Raw genomic sequence first — 18558 nt, forward strand, 5'->3', positions numbered from 1 at the left:
ACTGTGTCAAACTTGCTCATTTCCACAGCGCAGTGAAACAACACCTTTCAGCAGAACAGGAGGTTCCCTAGACCTACTCCATAGCACCAGAGTTTCAAGTTCTTGTCCTTCTCTTAATCCACGGCCTTCTCTACTGAAAATTAACTCATCTCCAGAACTCCTTTAGAGGGCCAGGCCCTTTTTGATATTGTAATGAATTATGTCATTTGGGGAGTAGGAACCAGAACCCCAGTCTGCTTTCCCTTGAGAAGTGCAACCACCAGCTTTGGTTTCTCACACTTGCCCTGGGCACTGCTTCCCCCTCTAAATTGTGGACTGCGATTCAAATATCCCCAGACTGAGGTGGAATCCACGTCTGAGAAGAAATCAAATATCCCCAGACTGAGAAGAAATCATCACTCATCTATTACAGATCAAATTGGTCTGCACCATCTCCACCCTTTCACTGACACCCAGTTTGTGGAATGATAGCTCTTTTGGAGCTGTGTTGATACCTGTGCTGAGGAGAAGGATCTCGGCTGTGACCCTAAAGATTAACCGTGTCACAGCCTCACTCTTGAAACCTTGGTGCTTCTACATGTGCCCAGAAATGCTGCATCTTTCAGAATTATCAGGATTATTGCAAGTTTTAAGGTTTTCGATCATTTCCAATAGCCCAGTGCTGCCTTTACCAATCATCCTCTTGAATTTAAGCAGAATTTAGCACCTTCTGAAATTACATGAAAGGAAATTGTCATGTTGCCCCCATCTCCATTTAGTTCTACCAAGTCAAAATAATTCTCCCTCCTTTGCAGTATATGACATTTGCATTAAAAAAAAAAAAAGCTGGAAGACCAAACAGCATTCTTGCCCTGTATATTTTGGGTACTTTAGAAAGCAGACAGTCGGATACATATCCCAGTGAAATTAAAGTTATGGCTTCACTTTTTACATTTCTTAATTCTTATTTCTTTTAAAGTAATGTAAATTGCATTAATCTCCTGAGATAAACAATAAAGTATATAATATCCTATGAAAAGCACCAACACTGCTGAAGTAGTGATGCCAATAGTTTTGAGAAGGTTAATGAACTGTATCTAAAAGTTGTTTTTGGAAGCTCTGAATATTCTGTGCACATATTAGCTCAACCTTTTGGTATTTTAAAATTCAAATAGATCTATTTAAAAAAATGGCAGAACATTTAAGTAAATTTCAAACCTATTAAAAATTCATAAGCTTAAAATTTACTCACAAGCCCATCCGCTTTACGAAGTTTCTGCATGTCTCCCTCTGGCTGACCTTCTACACCACAGTAATGAAGCAGTCCATGCTGTGGGGGCACCAAGAAGTAAAAACTCCAGCAGGTTAAATGGATGAGAGTGTGGCTAAGTTTGCAAAAGCAGGGGCATTCAAAATGAGTAAAAATCGAAAAATGGATGATGATAGATAGAAGATCAATGAAAAAAAATGACTACAGCAAGAACAGAAACACTCAGTGCCACTGGAAGACAAATACGGGGATGTTATTACCCGAGGAAATTGGAGTGCTTTGTCTGTCACATTATAGAGTACTCTGTTACTGCCAGGCAGCTCCAAGTGTAGCAATATTGCATCGACAGAACCATATGAATTCTGCAAATCCTGTGTAACTACACCAGGATTTGTAGCATTCACCGGCTTCTCATATTTGCAACAAGTATTGCCCTATTTAAGTAACTTTCTTCAAGCACTTTCCCCTTCCTTCTTCTAAAAAACATCTCTTCCCAGGAGGCCCGTCTTGCAGAAAGAGAACGGTAGCAGGGCTTTCTGGACACCTTCTGGGAAGCAGAATTTAGGTGTTAAGATTGGTGGCAGTCAGGATGCACGCTGTGTATACCTAAAGTGAAGAGCAAGGGACAATGCAAGCTGCCATGTGTGGGCAGATACGAAATCCATTTGTCACAGGGCAGAGAATGAGACAGGAGAATGCTTGCCAGGCTTCCCTGCAGTCTGCTCCTATGGGACAACCACGCCACGCAGGGAAATTCAGACTATGAATTCTGCTTCCCAGGTGTTCACAGACTGAAAGAGTTGCAATTTGGACCAGGATGGAACCAGCTCTGTGTGGGCTGCATGGGGCTGGACACTGTTAGGCTCATCTGCAGCATTCTGGAACAAGCAGGGAGGGAAAAGGAACACATTGTCCAGGATAGGTGACTCAGTAGGCCCAGCTTCCTTTCCAGCATCCTTTTATGCATAAGACCGTTTTCAAAGTTAATCTACAAACTATTACATCATTTTACTCATCTAATCAGTTACATATACACAGCAAATATTTGCAAGAAACAGGCTCTACACTACAGAGGATCACAAAATGGTTGAGGTTGGAAGGGACCTCTGGAGATCATCTGGTCCAACCTCTCTGCTCAGGCACGGGCCTCTGGAGCACATTAACCAGTGTTGTGCCCAGACAGCTTTTGAATACCTCCAAGGAGGAGACTCCACAATTTCTCTGGGCAACCTGTGCCAGTGCTCAGTCACCCACACAGCACAGAAGTGCTTCCTGATGTTCAGATGGCACCTCGTGTGTCCCAGTTTGTACCTATTGCCTCTTGTCCTGGCACTGGGCACCACTGAACAGAGATTGTCTCAGTCTTCTTTGCATCCTCCCTTCAGGTATTTACAGACATTGATAAGATCCCCTCTTAGCCTCCTCTTCTCCAGGCTGAACAGCCCCAGCTCGCTCAGCCTTTCCTCATAGGAGAGGCGCTGCAGTCCCTTGATCATCTTGGTGGTCCTACAGCAGACACTTCCCATGTCCATGTCTCTCTTGCACTGCAGGGCTGCAAACTGGACACAGCACTCCAGGTGCAGCCTCACCAATGCTGAATAGAGGGGAAGGATCACCTTTCCTGGCCTGCTGGCAATACCTTGCCTAATGCAGCCAAGAATACCACTAACCTTCTTAGTGGCAAGGGCACACTGCTGACTCATGCTCAGCTTGGTGTCTGCCAGGACTCCTATGTCCTTTTCTGCAGAGCTGCTTTCCAGCTGGGTGACCCCCAGCAAGTTCTGGTTCTGGTCACTGAGTTCTGATTCAAATAAAGAAATCTTTTTTATTGATGCTGTACAGCATCAGCCATATTCTACTCCAATTGACTAAACATGAAGTAAAGTATCAAAATCAATACAAACCGCAATAAATCTTGACATATAAATCTATAGATTATAATATAACAGATAATATAGTATTCTAAATTACTCAAGTTTAAAAAGGAACTAAATTAAATTTGCTTAGAAACCTTCTCCTTCCTGTCCAGATCCCTATAGATGTTACAAAAACAGATTGGACAAAGCAGATCTCATTGGTCTTATGTTTCAGCAGCCAGCAGGTGAAAGCTCACTCTAAATAAGTTGTCAAGTTTAACTGAACTATTCTGAAAAAGCACCTTCCATAAAGAAAAGGGTTAAGAAGCAAGCAAGAAAGCACAATATCCATCTATATAATATTTTTTTTCTCTGATCATTGTAGAAATTATCTAGAATGGTCACACTACTTAAGGAAGAAAGCAAAATCAACACAGTTTCTTCTGACTTGAATAGACACAGAGAGTAGTTTACCTGCAACTGTCAATATTATTTCTTCGCACAGCATTAGAGATGTTGAAAGGTCCCACATTATTGATTTCTATGACTTGTATACAGCCAGTGAAATTGTAGACAGGTCCAGGTATCTACAAAGGAGAAAAATGCACACAGCTCTTATGCTTGTTGTCTTTGTAATCAGTTTTCAAAAGCATTACGTTGCTGTGAAAGATTTTTAATATACTTTAAGCCTACTGCTGAAGAACCCTCCTGGTCTCCTTTTTTTTTTTTTCCCATAATGAAATTCCATCAAATAACATTCAATGTGAAAAGCAGTGACAGCAAAATAAGCAGTAGTGACTTTTAAAAATAAACTCATAGAGTTTTGGAAATACAGACAGCACCACAGGCACCGTGAGACCTCAGCAAAAGTGGACTTTCTAATTTTAATAAGGTGCTTATTTTTTATAGATGAACACAGGACATAGGGAATAGCAAACAAGGAAGCTTTGAAAAATCTACTTTTAACTTTACTACTTCCCTGCTCAAAAGATATCTAGTACCATTAATCATGATTCAAAGCCGCCTAAGGACCAAAGCTGCCTAAGAATGGGAATCACACTAGGGGCACTGAAAATACCCCCCACAATAAATTGGTATGCATATCTAGCCACCTAAACAAGTAACACAGACACAACTATGTGCTGACAGGTGTTATAATGCTTAAACAAGCCATCCAAAATGTTGCAACTGAGACTTTATGGACTGGGCCACTGTACTGGGACTGTTTCCTAGTCATACCAGGTCAAGTTTAATTGCTTCTGCAGCCATACAACAAGTAAGAGTCCATAGGCTTGTAATAAATTTCATGTCTGTGGATTTACATTTTATGCTGAAAGAGGAAAACAGTACTGCTAGGACTGTCCATGATGATGAAAGACATTGCCACATTCTGATAGGGACCTGAGAGACTACTCAAGAAGAAAATACACTAACAGTGGAAGAGGGCATGACCTGAGCCACCTAAATGGCGGATAGCCATGGACCATAGGGTAAGAAGCAAGTCTTGGCTTGTTCTTTAGCACTGCAGAGGACCCATTCCTAAAGTCAGGTTTAGTTACCTACAGATGTTAAAGAAGTCACTGAGGTAATAATGTCATACAAGTGCACTATATAGAAATAAAGGGATTTTCTTAAAGCATATTCAAATGAACATCCAAAAGGGTAAAGCCCATGCATATGAATACTTCACACAAGCTATCAGAGACTTAAACAAAAAATGAAAAAAAAAAAAGACGAAGAAGAAAAAAGACTCTGGAGCCCCACAAACATGAGGTGTTTAAATAGCAAGTTAAAAAAATAATATTTATAATGGCTAAGAAGACATCCTTTATAATTTGAAGTCCAAACAAAGGAAAACAGAAAATAATATAAATGTTGGCAGTGAAAAACCAATAAAGGAGGCCAGATAAAGAAAAATAAAAGATCTTTAGTAACAACTTTCTAAAAGCATAATGATGAGCACTAAATGCTTTTTAAAACCCAACAGGAATAGGAAGCCTGCCAGAAAGGTAGGACTAATCCACCACCAAAGTATAAAGGGAGTGTTCAAAGAGATAGGGTTCTACAAGGAAATATAAATGAGCTGTCCAAATAAAAAATTAATGTAGAGGATCTCTGGGAAGTTCCCATGCCAGAAACCCTTTTTAGTAGGAGATCTGTTTCAATTTGAAACATCGCTAGAAAATGACTTAAAATAAATTAACAAAGTGAACAGTAGCAAAGAAGAAACACCAAATAGTGTTTGACCAAAAGTTCTAATGGGAATTGCTGAACACACGGTCAGCAAAATTACTATGGTCATCACTTCAAATGGCATCCAAACCACAGGAATGGAAGATGTGAATTTTGGGGACTTTTGTTTAGTTGGTTGTTGTGTTTCTCTTTGTTTGGTTCGCTGGTTGGCTGGTTGGTTGGTTGGTTGGTTGGTTGTTCTTTGCTTTTTATGATTTGGGAAAGGGGAACCAGGCTGGAGAATGCAAAAGCAAACTACAGGTCAGTAAGTCCCTGTTCCATTCCAGACAAACCATTTAAAAACAGATCAAAGAACAGCATCAGTAGGTACATATGGGAACATAATTTACTGAGAAATAGTCTAGCTGGTTTCTGAATAAGAAAATTGTAACTCACAAGAGGAACATTGAACATTGGAAAAAAGATGCCTTGGCACGTAGTCTTGATTTCCAAAAGGCTTTTAACAAGTTTCTATGCTAAAGGAGTCTAAGGTAACTCAGTCACTCTGGGGTAGCAAGGAAAGCCTTCAATAAATGAAGAGAACAGTTAAAATAGAAGCAGCAAGAATTGGGAATAAATAGTGAGCTTTCTCAGTATGGAGAGGTCCTGGAAAGTCTCCTAGCTATCTGTATTAGGGTCTGTGCTCTTCAGCTTATTCACAAGTGGCTCAGCGTTTGCTAAGTTACTCAGGATAGCAAAAACAAAATCCTGAGAAGAGATCTAGCAGAATTTCACAATATGCAAAAACCATAAGGACTACAATATGTGTGAGTTTCTGAACAGAAAGTGACTATATAGATTAGGAATCTTTACACAGGAAAACCCACCATCAAGGAGAGTTAGAACAGGGTAGTGTCCAGATGAATAAAGAAGAGTTTTCACAGTTTCTTACAGTACAGGATCAAAAGGACAAGAAATTACATAAATCAGTGCCAGGATGAAAGCAAGCTAGAGGGTGTACTTTTCACAAAACTCAACATTAAAACTGTGGAACTCTGTCATAGGATGTTGTGGATGCTGTAAGACTAAGTGGGGTTAAAAATTAGTCAAGTTAATGGAAAGAGACTTTTCCAAGAGAATCTTCCCCCTCTCTTTATTAGGGGTCATAAAAAAAAATGATGGCCTCTAGCCTGAACATTTGCCTTCTTCCTTACCAGTCAATAAAACATGCTTCATATTGTGATGGCTTCTTGCTTTCTCCAGAGTCTTGAGGCCTGACCTTTTCTTTATACAGAAAAACAGATTTTTAAAAGACTGACTGGTTTTAAAACCAAGTTTTACTAGAACACATAATACCAAATTAGAACATGGCAATCACTTCAGCAGAGCTGTGACATGCTGGGTAAGGTAGATTAAATAGATAAATCTCCCCCGCTCCCTACTCTGTCCTTTCATGGAGGGCCCTTTCCCCTAGTCTTGCTTTTGAAGAATTTCAGTGAATCCACCAATGCTCTGTGTTCAAGACACACATGGCTGCTTCTGGGCCCCAAGGAAAATTCCCTTTTTGCTGTCACTTCTATAAGATGGTTGAGAGTCACCTCCACACTTCAGGTGAACTTCAGGTTCCTCTCAGGTTTGCCCCAGCCTCTATTCCTCCTGTGGGCTCCCTGCCTGTTGCTTCCCAAAGCTGCTCCCAGCAGAGCCCTCGGGGAAGGACAGGGCTTTCCCTCCCCGGTGATGGATGCACTGTGTAAGGATAGCATGGATGGAGCAAGGCAAGCAGCTTTCCTCTGTGCTAGTCAGTCACTGCGAAACTTAACACGCCGTGCCAGGCAGCACACATGGAATGAAACAAGTGGCCCTTCCATTGCACAGCATGGGCTCAGAGAAGTTCCTTAAGAGCTTGCTGCTTACTTCTGTAGCAGCAAAGGTTTAAGGGCTGCTATGGCTTTACAAGAGAGACATTACCACACTGCAACCATGTGTGAAGTTAGGCAAGGCTTTACGGTAGGATCTGACCTCAGCTGAACTCAGGGGCTGGAGTTGGGAGTGTGGACTCTCCATGAAGCCCAATAATCACAGAATCATTAGGGTTGAAAAGGATCTCCAAGATCATCTGGCCAACCATACCCCTACCAATATCACCCACTAAACCATGTCCCTAAGCACCACGTCCAACCTTTCCTCAAACACCCCCAGGGACGGTGACTCCACCACCTCCCCGGGCAACCCATTCCAATGGCTGACTGCTCTTTCTGAGAAGAAATGTCTCCTCATTTCCAACCTAAACCTCCCCTGGCACAACTTGAAGCCATTCCCTCTAGTCCTGTCACTAGTTACCTGTGAGAAGAGGCCAACCCCCAGCTCCCCACACCTTCCCTTCAGGTAGTTGGAGAGAGCAATAAGGTCTCCCCTGAGCCTCCTCTTCCCCAGACTAAACAACCCCAGTTCCCTCAGCTGCTCCTCACAGGACTTGTGTTCTAGGCCCTTCACCAGCTTCGTATCCCTTCTCTGGACATGCTCCAGGACCTTGATGTTCCTCTTGTACTGAGGGACCCAAAACTGAACACAGTATGCAAGGTGCGGCCTAAGATGTCAGAGCACAGCACTGAGGTTGCCAAAGGAGAGAACAGCTCCATGCAGGGACTGGACATGGACATTCCTCTCCTCACAGGTGTGCTTCAGATATTAAAAGAACAGTATTATTTTATTTGATTTAGCTGACACAGACTATTGATATGGATTATGGACAATCTCTCTCCTTCCTTTGCCAGTCACTTTGGCAAGGAAATAAGTGTGATGGACTGCCAAGCATTACGCTTGACAGTCTGCTTTTGCTGCCACCACCATTACAAGTAATAGTGGGTGATCTTTGGCTGTGTATTGTCCTATTACATTTCACTTTTTACTTTTTGTAAGAGATGCTTGTTATTCTTTTTTCCTTTTATAAACAGTAAATAAAAACACTTTCAAATTAATGGGATGCAGGAACTGTTGAGAATTTAATATGAGCAAAGACATAAAGTTACACACTTCTGGAATGAAAACGACATGGGACCCATAACATTGCCTAAAAGAAAACTGAAAAAATGAACAATGTTTGAATATTGGCTGCATAAAGAGCTCTTTTTAGAACTCTTCTTTTTCTCTCTCCTAAATTTTTATGAAGTTTCACAAAAGCATAATCACGATTGTTCCAGTCACACCATATAAGTTTTTTGACAAAAATCCTTATTCTTCAGATTATAAAAACAAACAAACAAACAAACAAAACACAAAGAAAGCAAAAGAAAAAAAAAAGCACAGAAAACAAAAGAAACCAATAAAAGGAAAGGTCAGACACAATACAGCCTTCACATTTATGGCAGCTCCTGTTCCTTGCTAAGCTCATTCAAGACTCCGAATATCAGGTTAGTATGGGGAAAATTCACTATGGCAACCTATGATCCATTTTGCACACTGAACAAAAAATTAATAGCTTGGCTTGGGAATAAACATTTATCTGCACATTCCCCCAAGCACTATTATCAGTGAATATTTTAATAACATGATTTCCTTCCCCCCCAAAACAAACATCCAGACAGCTCCTTCCCATTTCTCTTACCTTGATATTTGTGTATTTTGAATGTAATGGATTTCTCTAAAGTAATATTAAAATACTTAGACGCTTCTTGGTTCTGTAATCATAACTACATCATAAACACCTTGCTCAAACAATCACGTTCCTTTGGAGTGCCATCTATACAAATATGCTGTCTACACAAAAAGCTAATGTCTTTCTGGACATTTTTAGGAATAAGGGCTTTGTTACAAGTAAATAAAATGTGACCATGTTTTATTCTGCTATTTTTCAGGATAGGTGCTAGTTGTTTTTAGCAGAATAGAGCATTAAAATGTGGACTTCACATGTATGTAGGTTTTCTTCCATTTATAAAAATACATTAATATACCGACAAACTGTAATACTTAAATTGCCTGAAAATGTCAGGGTCATAGCAACATCAGAAATTTAATTTAATACAATTCACTATTCAGAAACTATGCAGATATGTTTGACATATAGTAACCATGCTCTTTAAATGCCCTTTATACTTGACAAAAATGAGTACAGATACTTACCTGGTAGGAAAAGTTCACACATATATGCCAAACCATTTATTAACATCCCTTACTGCCTAGCTCAAATTAGAGCTGCTGTTAGGTAGAATTAGCCCAGAATTGAGTTCCTAAGTGAAATGAGCTGGCATCCTGTCATTTCGTTACAGATTCGTAAATAGCATAATGAGGTTTTGGCCTATGATCAGAGCTTTTTATTACAAAAATATAATTAACGCAAAACAAAGCACATCACAATCTTTCCTTGTTTGACTTGCCTGAGGATAAATTTTATAGATCTCAGAAATTCTCACTATAGATAGTGAGAATGTATCTCACCAGAATACATTGTTTGGTAATCTTTCACATCTTTTTGATTCCTATGAAATACCTTGGGTTTTGGATTCCTCTTTGTAGAGCTCTCTGCAAAAGTCTGTGAGACTTGTCAAATTGTAATATTTTAAAAATAAACAAAAAGGCCCAAGTACAAATTTTTGAATACCCTTATTAGCATTTTTATTTATATTCACTAACACAGTTTGGAAATTAATATATAAAATCAACCCTGAGTTAACGGTTTCTCTACTCCCCTTGTGGATCTTGCATATGAAATGGTCAATACCGAACCCTGAAATAAAGCAAGTTCTGCTCCCAGCTTGGAACTCCCCAGATTGGCCCAACAGCAAAAAGTTCAACTTCAATTTTAACCTGCTCTAAACCTACTGCATCTGAACTGTAGTACCAACACCAGAGGGAGGGAGGAAGGCAGGAAGGCAGGAAGGCAGGCAGGCATGCAGGCAGGCAGGCAGGCAGGCAGGAAGGAAGTCCTTTTCAAAAGAGCCTACCTTCCTTCAGGGAAAGGTGTTTTTTTGCCCTGTAAAGAATTTCTTAGGAAATGTCATTTTACAGTCTGTGCTCCTGAGCTGGATATTGAATTCAATACAGTACAAAATAAAACTACACAGACTACCCAATTAGCATCTTCTAATCATGAAAGCAAACAGAATCTGCTTAATCCAACAGGATCTTATGCTGCCTTGTATGCCACTTATTAAGCACTGAAATTTGCCTGCCATCCAAGCAACGTGCTATAGGTAGGATATATATTTTTCCAAGTCTCTTCAACCCACCAAATTTTACAGTTTGTTAAAAATCAACATTAGCCACTCAGACGCCATCTTCACTAAAAAAAGTTAACACTTTCATTCTTGCTGATTTAAACTGTTTTAGCATCAATTACTAAGCCAGAGGCATAAAAATTAAACCTCGCACATTTTAACTGTGGTTGTTCAAGCAAAATGAACAATGGGACTCTGGCTAATTTGTATAGACACTATCTAGAGATAAATAGGCCTTCCTTTGAGAAGTGTTGCTGAAGGAGACAGGTGAATTATTCCCCCCCCCCCAACATATTTATGTTGTTTGTTACTGCATTTTACATACATGTAACTGCATGTTACATACATTTACAATTATACATGTTTACATTTTACATTATATTTACATTTTTATATACTTTTCCTAGTCAGCTCCAATTTTAATGCACATGCATTTTATTGTTAGATAATGTAGTATAAAACAAATGTTATTAGACTTTAATGACACTTCAAAATGTGAAGGAAGGTAAAAAGTGGTATTCATTCAGAAAACAAAAGTAATAAAAGAAAACGCCTAAAATAGAGGAGAAGGAATATTGCTTCATCTTCTGTACTAGTACTTGTTAAGTGCTAAAGTGGGAAAGAAAAATGGGAAGGTATACTGGTAAAATTGTCTACATGCCACCATAAATAAAAGAAAGTGGATAAAACACAAAGGAACTGAAGTCTCTTACATCTTGAACAGTACTGGTCATGAAATTAAACCCTAAGCAGAAACTGAAGTATAATATCAAGTTTTTAAAAATTGAAATGTTAATATAAAAGATGATTTTAAACTGAAATTGGTACTGAGCTAAACATGTAAAAATCATTTTAATTCAGTATACTAAAAAAGGCTCGAAGAAGTTAAATCAAGATTATTTTTTCATGTAACTGCTTCTACTGAATTTTTTGAAGAATTTATTGGTCATATCCTGACTCTGTGTTTATCATATCTGTCACGGATATTGAAACACTATCACAAAACTTTCATGAAACAAGAAAGGTGAAGCATAACAAAACAGAAGAGGGGGGAAAAGAATCCCCAAACTGCCTAGAGCAGCAGAGTTCTGTAGTTCTGCTCCTCATTTCTCATGTTTTCCAGCAACTCAAATCACAGGGGTTGCAAAACTTGCTACCCTGGTAGCTCTCCTGTATGACTTCTTCCAGTCCCTTGCACTGAGCCTGTAATCTCACACCTGATCTGTGAGCTGCGCAGTGTGGGTACAGCACCTCCTGGGTTTCTGTGCTTTGCAGTGGGAGCTTGGCTGGTCAGCTGCCTGGTCCCGGACTCCAGCAGAGCCAGCCCCCATGTAGCTGGCATCCTCCTGCACTGCTTCCAAATCTAAAGGCACTGGCAGTGGGAAAATCATGCTGAAGTGTTTCACCATCAGTTCCCCATGCCTCTGACATTTTGCTCTGGCTGAGAATGGTTCACTAAGCCACAAGGATTAAGAGCTTTAAAATCACTAAGTCTGAAAGATTTAAGGGTACTGAGAAGCTCCCTTACCGTTTTTATAGAAGTTTATCCCTGGTCAAGATCCTTCTTTTAAACTTCCTCTTGCCTTGCAGTTAAGCAAGTGCAATGTTGACATTGTTGACAATGTTGACAGAACGAGGGGGAATGGGCTAAAGTTGCGCCAGGGGAGGTTTAGGTTGGGTATTAGGAAGAACTTCTTTACTGAAAGGGTTGTTAGGCATTGGAATGGGCTGCCCAGGGAAGCGGTTGAGTCACCATCCCTGGAGGTCTTTAAGAGACATTTAGAGTGATATGGTTTAGTGGAGGACTTGTTAGTGTTAGGTCAGAGGTTGGACTAGGTGATCTTGGAGGTCTCTCCCAACCTAGACGATTCTGTGATTCTGTGTGATTCTGTTGCATTGCAGAAGTGACACGAAGATTTTGAAGTAAGGATAGACATCCCTAAATGTTATAGCTAGTAATGCCTGGCCTTTTTATAAACAATTGCAGTGTTTCTGGTTATAAGCATACTGCATGATTTACTTATTTTGTTTGCTACTGCAGTTCTCAGTTAAGTTGAACTACTGGATTTTACTATTTAGTTATCTCTTATTAATGGGATGCAATGCCTTCCCCATGAACATCCTGAAAAATGTACTGCCCTGAGACGATTACAAGATACAGAGTGAAATCTGGAGAGCAGGCTTATGCCCTTATCTAGTACAAACTCTATCAACTAACTGCAGAAATTAACTCATCTCATTGTAAAATACAGCACTTCCCTTTTTCAGAGTGATAATGAAGTTAAATTTATTGAACACTTTGCTAAGCTAACATAATATAGTCTTACAACACATCAGAGGTAGATTACCATGAACTAGTTTTCAGTCCAAGTCAGTTAATTTCTGTAGTTCTGTTTCTTCTCAAATCAATAATTAATAGCTCAAACCTACAATTATTTGACCTGAGATTTTTGCACCCATTTTTAAGTGTCAATGGACACCTAAAATAAGATTCAGTGTGAAACACTTCACACTGTCACAAAAGAGGGAGAGGCTGAAGCAGAGTTGTATATCTCCTCTCTGAACTGGAAGAGAAATCACCTTATCTAAAGCAAAGACAAATGAATATCAAAGGAATTAATATTCCTATGATGATCACACTATTTTGTGCATAGGGATGAAATACATATGCTTCAGAAAGAATTATTATATTTATCTGGAACACCTGGAGGTCTTCAGAAAGAAAAATGACTATAAAAGCTAAACGTCGCAACAAAATAGACTTTCCTTTAGTGAGTGCAACCTGAGGAATATGGTATTCAGAAGGGATTCATTTTGTCAGAGTTCTAAGAAAGCCAAAGAATCTCAGCTGAAGAAGGGAGAGATGAGAAAATCTATTTATACATTTTTAGGACTTTGTACTTTCTTATATCATACTGGTACATTGTTTATAAACATTTGCAACTAGATTTACAGATTTTTATTCTTTTTTAATTGTAAATACAGTTTTATTTTTCTAGCTCAGCCTCTTTTAAGGTAACCACGTACCAATGAAGCATTCCCCACATCATGAGATGAAAGGAGTATCTCAGCTGGGACACTATGCCTTTTGACAAATGCCCTCACTTCCCAAAACTTTTTCAGAGGCTAACAGTATGGCATATACAAGCTATGGAATGACACAGAGAACTGCTATTAAGGTGGTCTGCAGTGCTAGGAACACGGTAACAAGGAGAGCTGCCTGACACATAACAAGGTGTTTGGGAGCATGTGTAAATTCCACGGTCACCAAGAAGTTAGTGACATGTATGTATGTGACCATAGCTGTATGTACCTGCAGTGCACGTAACAACGTAAACCATCATGTCTGAAGACGATTATGAATGCATACACTTCCAAAACATTTAATTTTCTTTCTATAGCAAAACGAGACACATTTTTTGTGTTCCAAAACCAATGAGCTGTACCAATGAGCAAAAAATCAAAACCTTTATCAATTTTTGACGAGATAACTGACAGGTTACTACCTACTGTTGTCTGCACTGTCTTTCAGGTAGATGATACTGCCCCTGTGGCAAATGTAACAGAACAGGAAATATATCTGTAATTCATAATACTAACATAGATTAACGGCAATTTAACTTGACGCAACCAAGAAGAGGACCCATGACCTATTTTGTCATCCCTCCTGAGAAAACAAAGACCTTTAGCAAAGGAGTGAGGTAAGCAGTTGGATTCAGTTACCTAATTATTTGTTTTAGCTTGAATTCCCATTTTGAGAATCACAGTCCTTAGAGATTTACGACAATATATGTTTCTCCAGAGCTCCAAACTCTCTCTGTTCTGTCTCCTCATTGCCAGGCAGAGATGTTGGTTTATGTGGGACATCATTTGTTCTCGCTCCCTGTTCTGTCTTCCCCCATGCTGACTTATATACAATTCATATACTTGTCAGAAGACACACCATACTTGCCTTGGGTTAATGCACCCAGCGTACTTGTCTATTGCCTTCACACATTTTATTTATAATATCCAAGAAAGCCATGGTAGCCAAAACCATCAGATTGACATGAACTCAAATGATGCACTAGATCATCTAGAAGAGAAATCAAACATTATTCTAAAAACTGGAAGTGTGGACTAAGCTATTCACTTAAAAAACTGTTTCCTGATGTTCAGACAGAACCTTCCACATTTCAGTTTGTGCCCATTACCTCTTGTCCCAGCACTGGGTACCACTGGAAAGGGCCTGGCTCTGTCCTCTTTACACCCTGCCTTTAGGCATTTATAGACATTTCTGATATCCCCGTGGGCCTTCTTTCCTCTAGGCTGAGCAGCCCCAGCTCTTTCAGCCTTTCCTTATGTGAGAGGTGCTCCAATCCCTTCATCATCTTCATAGCCTTTTGTTGGATTCTCCCCAGTACATCCATTGTACTGGGGAGCCCGGACTGGACACAGTACTCCAGGTGCAGCCTCACCATGTTAGTAGAAGACTTTTCACATACTGATCAGGAAAATGACATAATGTCACAGGATAATTCAGCTATTAGAATTTCAGAAGCCAAAAGGAATAAACTTTCCTTTCCAATATCAATACATACATACATGCAAACACACACAGGCTTACAGTCATGCACTCATTCAGGCTGTTAACCAGCAATTTCTTTTAATTACATACAATCTACATAGCAATCTCTTAATTACATACATCCCCCTTCCTGCAATTTGGTGCCTATACCCCGTAAAAGGTTCAACAACATTCTGCTATTTCTATCCAACAACAGAAACCTACCATAAGATAGACAGCAGTTTTGCAGCATGGATGAAAAATTTTCACCATTTTCACTATCTGATTTCAAAACAAAACAATAGCTTTGTTTTCCAGTTATTGAGTCCACACAAGATCACAAACAGCAAACAATTTCGGATCATGTGAGAAGCCCAGATATTCCTGCTATTTCAGGTTTATATTAAAATTTCATTTTATAATTAATTTGTGTTAATTTTGAAGTACATTCTATAAACAGATTTGTTTTTCATGTTTTCCTCTCTTTTCTTTTTTTTTTTTTTTGTACTCTTCTGCCTTTCCTCTGAACAACAGTCTATAAAACAGCATTTTGTAACCTGGAATGAGAATCTGTATAATGAGACAGTGACACTATCAAGGAACATTTCTTCTCTGTTTACTATTACGTATAGAGAAAGCAGCTTTGAGTAGTTCTATATATAATTCTCAGAACTTAAACACCAGCACAGTAAAGTAGGTAGAAGCTAGATAAGTAAACAAGGAGGTTTAAACAACAGAAGAGAATGACAAACACTGACACAGTTACTCATCTTCATTCCTTTTTGCCTTCAGGATGTAGAGCATTAATACTAACACAAATATGAAATTAATGATTTTTTGCTACTGTTCCCCAAAGTGCCATTTTATTAAGTACTTCCTTTTCCTTTATTCTTTCATTTCCAAATCTAACAGCATTTAGATGAAAAAGCAAAACATGAGTTGCATTTCCACTGGTTTCATGTAGAACAGTTGCCACTTGCTTTGTTCCTTTCTTGTTTTGATGATGCACACCAGAAATCACAAATTTACAAACAATGTGATCACCATGTTCCTCTCTTAATATTGACTCTTGCTTTTTATTACAACAGCTTAGCTTGCTTCTACCTTTAGAGCAGAGTGCACTTCCTGCTGCCTTGGCAAACGTGTTATTTGGCTATTTTTCAGGCTTGACTATTTGCTGCATGCCCAGTAGGTACATGCAGATACTTAGGTTAGAGTGAAGCTATTAAGCAAACAGCATTGAAGGGCTTCTTTGCCAGAGATCAGAAATGGCCTCCATTTACTATAGTTTTCTATAAAAATTGCCTCTGCCACATTCTTTGCTGTTGGAAAAAGAAATGAAACAACACCGTGAAATGCCAAAAGTGCCAAGGTACACGAACTCAATTTATTGTTACTGAAAAGATGGAAACTTGTACATAGAAGATCAATGAGAATGGAAGATCCTGGGATTGAGAACGAATGTGGGGAGAGATTGCTAGCATTATTAGAGAAGCAAGTTCGGTTGGAAATCACACAACTGCGAGTCTACCTTAACTGGAAACCACTTGCTTTTGACAGTGATAGAGTCTCTTTATTCCTCATTGTAACGTTTCATAACCTTTTTTCCATCAGAAATAGACTGACCCAGAAAGAACGATGATACTTTATATTTTAGTTTGAGAAATGCCAAGGACGCTTTAGAAACTCTAGTCACCAAAATTAACTCTGGAAGGAGCAAGAAGGAATCACCATAATTTAAACAGAATCTGGACACACAAAACTACATCTTTAATGAAGATTTTCTCTTTTGGAAGGAAAAAGCCCCAAATTAAAGGAATCAGTTACAGAACTGAAAACATAAAGATAGGAGGTTTGAAATTTCCTTAATTAAAGTGGCAGAAAGGTCTGACAATCACCAGCTGAAAGAGGGTACTGGGAGTAATAAATACAAAGCAGAAAGATGAGCTAAAACTTGCCAAAATTCAGACTGAGTTGGATTTTATACAAAATTTAAAAACATTAAGCCGAGAGGTCAACTAAAACAGAGGAGAGGGATCACGTTACAAATACTGCAGATGTGACCAAAACCCTTTGCCTTACTAACACTGGAGAAGCACTTCCAGGGTTCTTTGAGATAGTCTTCAATATGAGCTGCACGTTACATTTGCTTGTATTTTAAGGTAGCGTTACGTTCCCTTAACAATAATGGATGGCTATCCTCACAGAAAGGGAAAATGTTATTTATTTCCATAAGGAGCCCCAGAGTGGCCTCAGATTAAAAAAAATAAATAAATCCAGAGAACAACCCTGATGGCAGGTGATAGGCATAACATGGGACTAGGAGACTGCAAGTAAAGCAGTGCAACTGAAGCTACTGTTAGGAGAACACAGCAGAGAACCTGGGCTCAGAGAGGAAAACTTAAGATGAAAGAAGATGCAAATAACTATACTTCAGAAAGCCAGCGAGAGACTAAAATCCCACCTAGGACATGGCTGGTACAGGAGGATTGTGCCAAGGCATTCTTCCCCTATTTTGTCTGACATCGTGTTAAGCTTTTATTTTTTATAAAGGGGATCGGATCGCTGTTCTAGCTTTCATTCTACTAAAACCTGGGACTTTAAATTTTTTTTTTCTTTTTTTTAATTTAAAGACATTTGGTCGTTGGTAAAAGAAGGCCATGCAGTATACCATTCCCAGATAGCTTCCTGCAATTTGGGTCAGATCAGGCGGCTATCAACTGTGAGGGTGTTCAAGCAGCCCAGGGCTAGTATTCCATGAGAAAAACCCGTATCTCAACATTTCCTCAGCTTAATGACCGGGGGAGGTATATAACCTGATATGACTGCCCCTTGGTCAGCTGGGGTCTCTCGCCCACCCCAGCTGACTCTCTGGGGAGGGAGCTGAAGGAGAATGAGATGAGGCAGCTTTGACAGTGTGCCAGCAATAGCTAAAACACAGCGTGTTGTTAGCAGCTTTGCTCTGGTCGCCAGTAGGAAGCACAGCACCATACAGGCTGCTAGGAAGAACTCTCCAAGCCAGCAGACTCAGTACAAGGAATCAGCACAAACCCACAGTTTCTCAGCCACGTGACAAGAGCAGGTGATGCAATGCTCAATGCGAATCAGTGCATGGAAATACAACCAACTACTGTTAAAGCTGTTAGCAAAATGAAAGGGATACGAACATCGTTCTACTGATAAGGATGACAGAGGTGAGAATTAAAACCCAAAAATGCCTGTTCCAGAATACTGTAAAAACACAGGTGTGAGAGAAAAGATATACATGTTATTTTTATTATCGCTTGGGGTGACACTATATGGTTATAGAATAGCAAATAAATTACCTTTATATCCTTTCTAGCCACATGCATGCTTTTGGTTACTAAGTTTGTATTTGTCAGAGAAAGCAACAATTAGCTCCACTTACCATCCAAACACACAAGTTTGATCAGTAAAAGTAGTTTCCAATGGGATTTTGTGGGATTTTTTTTTTCCTGATGAGAAACTCCTGGATTTACATTTTAATAGGAGGTAAGTATA

General features: G+C 39.4%; 1 protein-coding gene across 1 annotated transcript in view; it reads right to left on the bottom strand.

Moving 5' to 3' along the window:
* EYS (eyes shut homolog) overlaps window positions 1-18558 on the bottom strand; it is a 728533-nt gene that overhangs the window by 232793 nt on the left and 477182 nt on the right. The window contains exon 25 of the mRNA XM_035543068.2: window positions 3580-3692. Within this exon, the coding sequence (XP_035398961.2) occupies window positions 3580-3692 (113 nt within the window). The remainder of the gene's footprint in view (window positions 1-3579; window positions 3693-18558) is intronic.

This window comes from Cygnus atratus, chromosome 3, assembly GCF_013377495.2.
Source record: "Cygnus atratus isolate AKBS03 ecotype Queensland, Australia chromosome 3, CAtr_DNAZoo_HiC_assembly, whole genome shotgun sequence".
NCBI classification, from domain to species: Eukaryota; Metazoa; Chordata; class Aves; order Anseriformes; family Anatidae; genus Cygnus; species Cygnus atratus.